At 43.3% G+C, this 12,511-nt stretch overlaps 1 protein-coding gene across 1 annotated transcript; it reads right to left on the bottom strand.

The window, feature by feature from the left end:
• Window positions 1-910: 910 nt before the first annotated feature.
• ARL4A (ARF like GTPase 4A) lies at window positions 911-8,621 on the bottom strand. The gene is made up of 2 exons (XM_082259913.1): window positions 8,553-8,621; window positions 911-1,966 (listed from the first exon to the last, which is right to left on the bottom strand). The coding sequence occupies exon 2, from the start codon at window positions 1,900-1,902 to the stop codon at window positions 1,300-1,302; it is 603 nt and encodes a 200-aa protein (XP_082116039.1). The 5' UTR covers window positions 1,903-1,966; window positions 8,553-8,621; the 3' UTR covers window positions 911-1,299.
• Between the last annotated feature and the right edge of the window lie 3,890 nt (window positions 8,622-12,511).

Below are 12,511 nucleotides of genomic sequence, written 5' to 3' on the forward strand. Positions count from 1 at the left end.
TCCTTGTAGGACATAATCATCCCATAGTGAAAATGCCATTAATGCATTACAACAAGAGATCAGCTCACTAAGAAAGATTATTCCGTCAGAGAGTTAGACAAACTCGTCTTCAACTATGTGGGCCATAAAAAAAAAAAAAAAAAAAAAAAAGTGAAGCTGTATTGTACCCGATTACTATTACTACCTGCAACAAATTGAATTTGGCTCCCAAATCAAGACACAAGACAAAGAATAAAAAAAAAAAAAAAAAAAAAAAAGGAATACTAGAAATTCTCTACTATGAATGTCAGTGCACAGTAACCCTCAAAAACCAACTGCAATTCGGTTTCACCGCTCTCCCTCATTTCCAATTGATTTGTCATAGATTTTAATCAGGGCTGAGGCAAGGGGTTGGCAGGAGGGGGAGCTGCCCCTGGGTGCAGTGAAGCAAAAGGGCAAAGAATAGATGCAGGGTGGCACACCCATTCTATGGTATGCAATAACAGTGTGGGGGGGGGGGGGGTGCAGTTCTGGATCCTTGCCCTGGGAGCTGATGACCCTGTCCCGGTACTGATTATCATACACTGTTCATTGTCCTGTTACTAAACAAGCCCTTCCAAAAGTTGTGCTCTTGTACCAGACTATAGAGTTTTAAAACAGATTTCATGAAATTAAATGTTTTAGAACCTAAAAAGTCCTTATGTAATGGAGGTATACAATACTGGATAATGCACAGCATTTTCAGTGATGTCACTAACAAAAATGTATTAAAAAAAAACACCACACACACAAAGGAAAAGTTCAGAATCCATCATGCACTGCATGTATAGTTTCCAGATGACCTAAAATGAAGAAGATCTGTATTGAACAGACAGCCATCCATAGTTGCCAATATAGTCCCAGTTCTTGTAATTTCAGTCTGAAAACGAAAGGGAGGTAAAGAGTGGGGCAAGCAACCTCAAATGCCCATTTTTCCCCCAAGCAAACTGCATATCTATGCCCACGGCAAGTTTTCCATCTCGCAGAAGGCACCATCCTGCTTCTAACACCCTGTGAACATTTAGTTACCCACTCTCAACGACTAGGCAGTGAAGTCGTTGACGTAGACGCCATGATCTCCCGGTGTTACAAAACCCAGACACACAACTTGTTGCTCGATTTGCAGAACTCCCAAGGAATAAGCTCTGCGCAGCTTTAAATAAAGATGGAATGGAACTCAAACACCAGGCGGCACAGGCATCCAACTCAAACCTGGCAACGCCAAGGTTTTGACGGGCTTGGCCTTCGCATTTGTCATTCAGCAAAGACCTCGAAAAAGGTTCATCTTTTTTTCTTCTGCTGCCTGAGCATCTTCTTCCGTTTAACAATCATTTCATAGAGTTTCTCTATCCCTTCCCTTAGTCCGTCACCAATGATGGCGCACGTGGGCTGAAGGTGCCACGGCGTGGAAGAGCTGAGTTCATTTAAAGCTAACAGCTTTTCAATTTCTGACAAAGATAAAGAGTTCCGGAGATCCTGTTTGTTAGCAACTATCAGGACGGGGACTCCTTGGTTCTCGGAGATCTTAGTGATTTTGTACAGTTCCGTTTTGGCCTCCTCCATCCGCTCAGCGTCAACAGAGTCCACCACAAAGATTATCCCATCCGTGCACCTAGTGTACGACTTCCACAGGGGCCTCAGCTTCTCCTGACCCCCCACGTCCCAAAAGTGAAACGTCACAGTTTTGGAGTTGCCCAGGGACACTTTGATCTTCTCAGCATTAAATCCTTTGGTGGGGACGGTGTTGACAAACTCATTGAACTGTAACCTGTATAATACGGTGGTCTTCCCGGCACAGTCCAAACCCAAGATCGCAATGTGAAGTGCTTGAAAAGGTGATATGCCAGAGAGAATAGCAGTCTGTTCTGAAAGTCCGTTCCCCATTTTGAAGAGGGTTTTTAAAAAAAAGGATGATGAAATGCAATCTGTAACTGGTCCAGAGGATTTCCTAAATGAAAGAAAGGGCAATTAGTAAATAAAGAACTTTAAGAACATCACACTGATCTGTTACTAAACACTTTTTTTGGTTGGGCTTCCCCCTGAACTGCAAGTCCCCTTTCACACTAGCGCGACTTGGTCCCCTGACAAGTCGCGGTGGGTCACCTGCCATAGATTAGCACAGGACCCGTTCTAATAGGAGCGACACAAGTCGCTCCGACTTAGAAAAAGGGTCCTGTACTACTTTGGGGCGACCTGCATTGACTTTTATATGAAGTCCGTGCATGACGCGCCGAGGTCGCGGTGGATGCTGTGCACCGCGACTTCAGGTCGCCCCAGCAAGTCGGGTCGGCCCTGTGTGAACGGGGTCTAAGGGGTAAATGCTCATTTAGGTTTAGGGGGGTCACAAAAAAGCAGTATAACTTGTCCGATCCTCGGCAGTCAGCACTCTCAACCCCCTTACACTCAAACAGAGGACTGTCACTCGGTGCCCTCACGTCCTATGAGCTCCACTTTGGGCTTCATGACTTTAGAGAACCTACCACCACCGAAGCATAGAGAATAAAGAGGCTATGGAGACCAGTCTCACAGCCTAGGAGCAGAGGATCAGGTAAGTAAAACTACCTTTCTTGACCTCATCGAGCATTTAAAACCCCTTGCAGACCAATAACGAGTAGAAGATTTATGGAGTTGCAGACGATAACGAGTAGAAGATTTATGGAGTATTTCAGAAGTTTTCATGTAGGGCCATCAGTATGCAAAGCTTTACATATTGAACATTCACATCAGTCTCTGCCCTCAAGGAGCTTACAATCTAAGGTCCTTATCTTGCATACATTTACCCATACTTATGGTTATTTGGCCAAGAGGCAAGTTAACCTACCAGCATGTCTTTGGAGTGGAGATTTCAATCTAAATCATTCCTAACTTAAAGTATAACTGAAGGCAAAACTCTAGTTCTGGATAGAGGGCAGAGGGAATAGAACACTTGTCCAGTTTTTATTTCTGTCTTTTACTCCATTAAGGAGATTCACCCTCTCAACTTGTCCTGTTTATCATGATCACTGAACATTAAAGAAAAATCACAAATTTTGGGTTGTCCACAGAAAAGTAACAGAGGGGAAATCTTCCAATTGGGACACTAGTTCTGGTGATCTGGGGGAGCCCTAAAGGATTCCCCTAATAAGGGATTTCCTCTCACCGTGTTTTGGCTATGGAATAGGAAGTGAAGGGAAATCTCCCCAATGGCACACAGTTGGCAAAAACAAAAAAACAAAAACACAGGAATTAACAATCTTCCCTTACTTAATCCAGAATAAAAAAAATTTAAAAAACTGTCTATATTTTTATTTTCGTTTTGATGCCCAGTTTTCAGCTTTAAAAGGCATTTTTTTTTTTTATTAAAATAAACATGTTATATACTTACCTCCTCTGTGCAGTTGGTTTTGCCCAGGGCAGCCAGATTCTCGGGTTCCTGGCTGAAGCTCCTGGCCCCTCCCTCCTTGGGAGCTTGCTATGGGGGCACCCGAGCCAAGTTGCAGCTCCCCATGTCCATTCAGAAATGGAGCTGTGGTGTGGCCAACCGCCCCCCCCCCCCATTGGCGGAGTTTGATTGACAGCAGTGGGAGCCAATGACGCCGCTGCTGTGTCTTAGCCAGCCAATCAGGAGAGAGCATCTCAGACATTGCTGGATTTAGAGGGGACTCAAGTAAGTATAAGGGAGGCTGCTGCACAGAATGCATTAAGATAAAAAAAAAAAAAAAAAAAAATAAAAACCTTCTGCCTTTACAACCACTTTAAGTTGTCATGATCACCAAATGTAAAAAAAAAAAAAAAAAAAAAAAAAAAACAGAAGGACATTTTCCAATAAGGACTCTAGTTCTGGTGACAGAAGGAATCCCCTCACTTTGGAGGGATTTCCTCTCACTTTTTGGCTATAAGGCTAAGTTCGCATCTGAGCAGGTTGCAGTTGATGCATTTTCCATCTGATTTTTTTTTTTTTTCTTTTTAAATATGCGATTTTATTGAAGCATATGAAGCCATAAATGCACTGTGCTTCATGTAAAAAAAATAAATAAAAAAAAGTCCATGTCCCTTTTCTAAAAACTGCATACGCAACTGCAAAAACACAGGCGTAAACCTAACCTAAGTCAGAAAGAAAAATGAAATCTCCCCAATGGGACAGAGATGATAAAAAATAAACTGACAGGGGTTACAACCCTCCAAAAATGGAGAGGGAAAAAAAAAAGAAGTTTGGGCTTTAGTTGTACTTTACTAGAATATTCAAGAAATTTTATCACATCAAGTTGCAAAGAGGGTAATCAGAATTAAAAGTCTCCAAACCAATGGAAAACAAAAACAAAAATAATTATATTTCAATAAAACGCTAACAAATATAAAAACAAAGTTCACTCTAAAGTTAATCACTATTCATGTAATCGGCTTTCATTCACTAAAGATAATTCTGATATTATATAATTTTTGACGTATACATTGTTGCAAAAATAAAACAAACCTCATATGGCCAGGCTTAGGCAAAACAAAAAGTACAAACAAAGCCATGTGATGTCGCCAATTACAATGTTTCCATTCCCTGCTAATTTGTTACCATCTTCCATAGCCACTCCTATAATAAAACTTGGGTATTATATTTTACAAATAAGTCAAAGGTGTGCCATTTATTCATTCAACATCTGTATATTATTTACCTTTCCTTTCTAAGCCCTGGTGCACACCAATGCGATTTGTCAGTTCAAAAATATCACACAAGTGGCACCCCATTTGTGTCAATGGAACCGTTCAAATTGTTGCGACTCAAAACGCAGCGACTTTGCAAAAAGGTTGAAAATGAAACATGGGGGAGGGGGAAATGTTGGGACTTTATATGAGACTCGTGACCAACAAGCAACTTGCAAAAAGTTTCTTGTACTACTTTTCTGCAATCTCATTGCGACTTGCATTGACTTCAGTTAAGTCTCAAGACACAAAGAAATCACACTGATTTGCGGCTTTAAAACAGTGCGATTTCCAAGCCGCACTGGTGTGAACCAGGGCTACGGGCTCTTTTATACCAGATGCAGACACACGTGTTTTTAAAACACAGTGTGAACACATGCAAGAATACTGAATGCATTTCAATGAGCGTAGTTTACACCATTGAGGTGCTTTCATGTGCATCAGAAAAAAACAAAATCAGCATGCTGCATTTTTGTGCAAGTATTCGTGCCGAAACGCATGTAAATGCAACTTGGTATAATAAAAATAAATAATGCCTTAAAAAAAAAAAAAAAAAACCCAGCATGCTGCATTTTTGCGCAATTATTTGTGCTGAAACGCATGTGAAGGTGGCGAAACGCATGTAAATGCAAAAAAAAAAAAAAAAAAAAAAAAAAAAAAAAAAAAGAATAATAATGCCTAAAAACTTCACTGGAAATGCACCATAAACACATCAATGCAGGTAAACAGGAATGGGGAACTGCGCACTGAACACAGGGGTTGCTGTATAAACGAGCCCTAAATAAACATTTGGGGATCATTTACACGCAGCCCTTGCCACCCTATGATAAGCAATACACGGTGGATCGTTTTTCAGAAGACGGTTGACTGGAAGATGATGATCACCCCACTGCCTGCCTTGCATGTGGTCGCCCCATTCACACAAATGGGTAATGTTTTGTGGACAATACCACAGGAATATATATATATATATATATATATATTTATTTTTTTTTTTTTTTTTGCTGTATGGCTTTAACCCCTTCTGGCTACTATATTAAGTTGTGGGGTAGTTATTTGTCGGGGGGGCAGTTAAAAAAAAGCGGCTAAATACCTATTTTCAACACATGTGAATGAGCCCTTAAATTGATATACATGTTTTTCTACTTGCTGAAATGCGCCGCACAATATTCTGCGACTAGGTAAAAGTTTCTACAGGAGTAAACAGAGTTCAAGAAGCATTCAATCCAAAAACATTTAGTTAAAAAAAAAGCCCAAGAAGCGTCCAAATAACTGCAGAAAGGGCTTTTTTTTTTTAAATTAAATGCCAGTTGCCCCCCCCCAAATACACTGTCTCCTGCAATAGTATCCCATCCTCCAGCCAAACCCCTATAGAAACGTCTTAAGTAATGCTGACCATACACTATACGAAAAATCAGCCCAAATTCGGCTATTTGGAGAGTTCTTTCGTTTTTCGGCCAGTTAATAGGCAGGAGTACACAGAGTTCAAGAAGCATTCAATCCAAACTTTTAGTTAAAAAAAAAAAAGCCCAAAGGAGCGTCCAAAAAACCGCCGAAAGGGCTTTTTAAAAAAAAAAAAAAATAATAGGTGCCAGTCCCCCCCCCCCCAAAAAAAGGCCAAGGATAGTCCAAATAACCACAGAAACTGCTTTTTTTTTTTTTTTTTAATTAGACACCAGTTGCCCCCCCCCCCCCCTACACCCGTCTCCTGCAATAGTATCCCATCCTCCAGCCAAACCCCTATAGAAACCTCTTAAGTAATGCTGACCATACACTATACGAAAAATCAGTCATTTGGACAGTTCTTTAATTTTTCGACCAGTTAATGGCCACAAATTGGTTGTGACGTTTTTGAGTCAAAAAAAAAAAACGAAAGACAAAGTTTGGAAATTTTCTGCCGAATGAATGATAAATTGAAAGGTTAATGTGTCTCTCGTCCAAACTGTTTGCACTCGGTATATGTGACAAAACAAACAAAAAACTGAATAGTTTACGTCCATTAAACGATTTATCGGTCATTACATGATGACACGATCGTTTGCTCTCACGGTCGAATGTTCGTTTGTCGAAAATTAGTTTGAAGGATTTTTTTGTATAGTGTATGGCCAGCATTAAGCTGGATACACACTATACAACTTTCGTTGTTAGATTTCCTTTTTCCTTAAAATTTAAGCTGGATACACACACTATACAACTTTTGTTGTTCGATTTGCTTAACATTCAAGCTGGATACACACTATACAACTTTTGCTGTTAAGATTTCCTTTAGATTTACCTTTACTATGTAGTACAAGGGCCTGCCTGATTGCATACACATTGAAAATGTTTAGATTTGACCTCATATTATATGGTTTTGGTAAATATAAAGGAAAAAAATCTAAAGACAATTGTATAGTGTGTATGGCCCATTAGACAGCTGTCCCCACTGGAAGTTTTTCCCTTTTGGTTCTGTTTTGGTAACTAAACATTTTGGAGTCTCCCTCGCTTTCCATAAGGGGAAAGCATCTCCCCAATTGAAACACATTCAGAAAGAAAAAAAAAAAAAAAAAAGGGGGGGGTACTAACCCCTCACTCACCACTTGATCCAACACTGACAACTAGACAATTGTATAGTGTGTATGGCCCATTACCTTCAACTATGTAGTAGAAGGGCCTGCCTGATTGCATACACATTGAAAGGGTTCAGATTTGACCCTCTATTATATGGTTTTGGTAAATCTAAAGACAATTGTATAGTGTATGGCTAGCATTAAGCTGGGTTCACACTATACAACTTTTGTTAGATTTACCTTCAACTATATAGTGCAAGGACCTGCCTGATTGCATACTAAAAGTGTTTAGGTTTGACCTCCTATTATATGGTTTTGGTAAATCTAAAGACAATTGTATAGTGTATGGCCAGCATTAAGCTGGATACACACTATACAACTTTTGTTGGTAGATTTACCTTTTCTATGTAGTGCAAGGGCCGGCCTGATTGCATACAAACTGAAAGTTTTTAGGTCTGACCTCATATTATATGGTTTTGGTAAATCTAAAGGAAAAAAATCTAAAGACAATTGTAGAGTGTGTGGCCCATTAAGCGCACCTGCCTGCGATTTTTTTTTTTTTAACACGTTCACGGCTACTAATAGCTGATGTCACCACAAATTAAGCGGGTGATAGGTGTCAGACGCGGCACGGCGTAACCACAATAACTGCGTTCTGATTGACAGTAGGGCCCTGGGGGTGGGGGTTAGTCTTTGTCGATGATTACGCCGCTCGGTGAAAGTGGAATCGTGCATGGAGCAAAGTCAGCCTGCAAAATGCAGAACGCCTGCAGGAAAAAGGGGTGTTGGCTGATCCTACACACTCAGCACCAGTTGGGGGGGGGGGGGGGACACCAGGCAGCTGTGATAATAAATATCCTCAAAAGAAGCTGAATTTGTTACATTGTTATCCTTGTATTGCCATATTGCTATTTTGTATCCTATAGATATCAGCCCTACAATGCGGAGAGGGGGGGGGGGGGGCATGACTGGTATGGCAGTTCCATAGGCCACCCATAGAGTTCAATAAAGCTGCAGCCAAAAATTACAACCATGACCCCCCCCTCCTCACCCCCACCCAGTCTGCAATGGGCACCACCAGTCAGCAGGTGATCTGCCCACAGCTCCCATTACAATGCGATCCTACATGCAATTAGGTAACTAGTGCAACTTATGTGAATAAGTATGTACACCCCCTTTAATATTAATCACCCCTTTTTTTTTTTTTAATTCAAGGGGAAACCCGGAAACCCCCCTCCCCTCTTTCCTAGCAGCAAGCAATAGATAAATAATAATTACTGATCAGCCGATCAGAGATCAATAAGGACCCACCTGCTGGCGATGGTGCAGTGCCTGCTATCTGCACATAGACCGCATCGCTCCGCTTCCCCCTCCAGCCGCTGCCAGCCACAGACTGCGAGCAGGCACATTACCAGACAAGTGACTGCCCGCCGGGACACGCCCCTCTCCTCCACCGATTGGCGGAGCGCGTCCTCCCCTCTCTTCCCTGGCCAGTAGCCGCCTCTGATTGGAAGAGAGTGTTTTTTTTTTTTTCTTCTGCTGTCGGCGCTGAGCTTCTTCTGGTCTCCGCTCCACCTGTTGGTGTCGGGAAGGAGCTGCGGATGAATGATGGCGGACGGTGCCGGGATTTACCGGGGATTTCTAGGCGATGTGTGCGGAGAGAAAGCCCGGGGAAGGAGGGGGGACTGGGGGGCTTTAGACTGCAGGGGGTCCCCTATGTGAGGGGGGAAGGGGAGGGATATTCCTTTAAGGATCTCTGGATTAGATACATTGTAACAGTGAAAGTTTCAATATTTAACCCCTTGAAGACCGGGCATTTTCTGGCACTTGTTTCACTGTGAACATTTTTTTTTTGCTAGAAATTACTTGGAACCCCAAAAACACACACACACACACACACACACACATATATATATATATATAATAAAAAAATATATATATTAGGGATCGACCAATTATCGGCAATGCCAATATATAGAGGGCCGATCTGCACTTTCCCCGATATATTGGAATCGGCCCCTGAGGTTACCGATATTGCCGATATTTCGGGAAAGTGCTGTACCGGAGTGATGTCTGCAGCTAGAGGCATCACCCCGGTACCGGCGTTCATAGCCGATGGTCGACTGTCTTGTAATGACAACCGATGTGGCTGAGAAGCCGCTTGGCTGTCATTACAAGGAGCGGGAGGGGACCTCTTCCCCCCCAAACCCCCACCCCTCCCCCGCTGCCTTCCGCGGCTCGCCCGGTGTTCCGTGAAAATTCCCTACCCTTGTCACTTCCGGTGCACCTACGTCATGGAACAGCTGAGCAGCTTACCACTGCGCATGCTCAGCTCCGGAGGGTAGGGAATTCTCACGGGTAGGGTTTTTTTAACGTTACACCGCATCAGCTGTTGCCGCGGGTACATGAAATCATCTCCGCTGCAACATGAAATCATCTCCGCTCCTACCCCTGTGACTTCCCTGATCTCGGCTCCTAAATGTAAAAGCGGCGGCGGGTCTATGAAAATATAAATCACAGAGCCGAGATCTCTGCGATTTATATTTTCATAAACCTACCGCTTTTACATTTAGGAGCCGAGATCAGGGAAGTGACAGGGGTAGGAGCGGAGATGATTTCGTGTTCATTTAATGTACCCGCGGCAACAGCTGATGTGGTGTAACGTTAAAAAACCCTACCCCATGAGAATTCCCTACCCTCCGGAGCTGTGAGCATGCGCAGTGGTAAGCTGCTCAGCTGTTCCATGATGTAGGTGCAACGGAAGTGACGAGAGTAGGGAATTTTCACGAGGTAGGGTTTTTAAACGTTACACCGGGTCTCCCGTCCCACAGGTCATTCTGTAGGATATCTGCCTCATGTTGTGAAGTTATTGCCCTGCCCAATTTTGTGTCATCTGCAAAGACTGAGATCGAGCTACTGATCCCGTCCTCAATGCTGTTTATAAATAAATTGAACAGAGTTGGTCCCAGAACTGAGCCTTGGGGGACCCCACTTAACACCCCAAACCACTCTGAGTACGCGTTATTTATTACCACCCTTTGGACACGCCCCTTTAACCAGTTCCGTATCCAAGAGCAAACCTTGTGGTAGATGCCTGCAGACCTTATTTTATAAATTAAGCATTTGTGGGGAACTGTATCAAACGCCTTAGCGAAATCTAAGTACACCACATCCACTGGTCTGCCCCTATCTAGCTCACAGCTCACCTCCTCATAGAATGTTAGGAGATTGGTTTGACAAGAACGCCCATTTGTAAACCCGTGCTGATTACTGCTGATGATGTTGTTGTCTTTAGCAAACTCTTGGATATAGTCCCTTATCATCCCCTCCAGAAGTTTACATACTATTGAGGTCAGGCTAACCGGCCTATAATTTCCCAGGATATGTCTCTGCTCTTTTTTGAATATCGGTATCACGCTAGCTTTCCTCCAATCACCTGGTACATTTCCTGTCATAATACTGTCAGCAAAGATCAGGAACAGTGGTCTAGATATAGTTTTACTAAGTTCTTTGAGTACTCTCGGATGTACGCCATCTGGGCCTGGTGATTTATTTGTGTTAATTTTATCCAGCCTTTCCCTGATTTCACCCTCTGTTAGCCATAGCGGCAAGTCCTGTGAAGTACAGTCATGGTCAGTGTACCCCTCCTTTTCCTGTGTAAAGACTGAGGAGAAAAAAGCATTAAGCTTTTTGATCTATTGATCTTTACAACCGCCCTGTCGGGGTTATTTTTTGAACGAAAAGTGCCACCAGCTATAGCCAGCAACACCGATCATTGTGCTTTGACAGTGGGGAAGGCTCCCTGCTGTCAAGAGTACAATACCACAGCAGGAAGGATTCCCCCATCCACCTTCAGTGTGTTGAGGGGGAAACTGCATATTTTTTCTCGTTATCTCCAATATGCAGATTAACACTTAACACCCCACTTAACACCCTATGTCCACGCGTACAAATCATTACTTCCCTCATTCAACCCCTCTACTATTAACGAGGTTGCTAAAGTTTTTTCTAACGCCCACCTAACCACCTGCCCCCGGACCCTGCTCCCTCACAAATGCTATGCTCACCCTCTGGCTCTATTCTACACTCTCTAACTCACATCTTCAATCTCTCCCTCTCTTCTGGCACCTTCCCCAACTCTCTAAAACATGCACTCAGGGCAGCCATCAGAAAATTTGGGGCCCCTTACAAAGCTTTAGGCCTGGGCCCCCCCAGGCTTGACCACCAACATTCTCCAGGGCCTCGCAGCGCCCCTGCACCCACATAAAAAGAATGCACCAAGGAAAGGTGCTCCTCCCATCTCCTGACCCTGCCAGATGGCTGGGCCCCTCAGGATGCCCGGGCCCCCTACATGTGTATGGGCTTTCTCCCCCTGATGGCAGCCCTGCATGCACTAGTTACCCTCATCCTTAAAAATCCCACACTGGACCCCACCAATATTAACCTAAGACCCATCTCCTTACTTCCCTTCTCCAAACTCCTGGAATGTCTTGGTCTACAACTGACTGAGTGACCATCTGACTGAGCACAAATTTCTTGATCCCCTTCAGTCCGGATTTCGCCCTCAACATTCCACAAAAATTGCTCTCCTTAAACTCACAAATTATCTACTAATGGCTAAAACCAATGGACACTATTCTGAACTCCTACCTTCTGTACTATTCTAAACTCCTACTCCTGGACCTCTCTGGCCTTTGACACAGTGGACCCCCTCCTCCTCAAAAAAACTCCACTCCTTTGGTCTCCCTGACTGTACTCTTCTTTGGTTCTCATCCTACCTATCCCACCGCAACTTCAGTGACACCTACAATTCTACTCCCTCCTCTCCTCTTCCTTTCTCTGTCGGGTTCCCCCAAGGTTCAGCTCTTGGACCTCTCCTATTCTAAATCTACATCTCCTCCCTGGGTGAGTTGATAGGCCCCATGGCTTTCAATACCATTTCTATGCAGATGACACCCATGTCTAACCCTCTACCCCTCAGTTCACTCCTTCAGGCTCCTTACGTATCACTAATTTACTAACAGACCTATCAGTCTGAATGTCTCATCACTTCCTCAAACTCAACCTTTCCAAAACCAAGCTCATCATTTTTCCTTCCCCTTGTGCCACTTTCCCTGACTTCTCTTTTAAAATAAATGGCTCAACTATCAAGCCGTCCCCGCATGACAGGGTGCTAGGTGTAATCCTGGACTAAGAGCTATCCTTTCGTCCCCACAGCCAATCACTTTCCAAAGTGTTGTGTTGTTGAGAACACTAATCATTGTGTTCTG

Source organism: Pelophylax lessonae (assembly GCF_965119305.1).
Source record: "Pelophylax lessonae genome assembly, chromosome: 5".
NCBI lineage: Eukaryota > Metazoa > Chordata > Amphibia > Anura > Ranidae > Pelophylax > Pelophylax lessonae.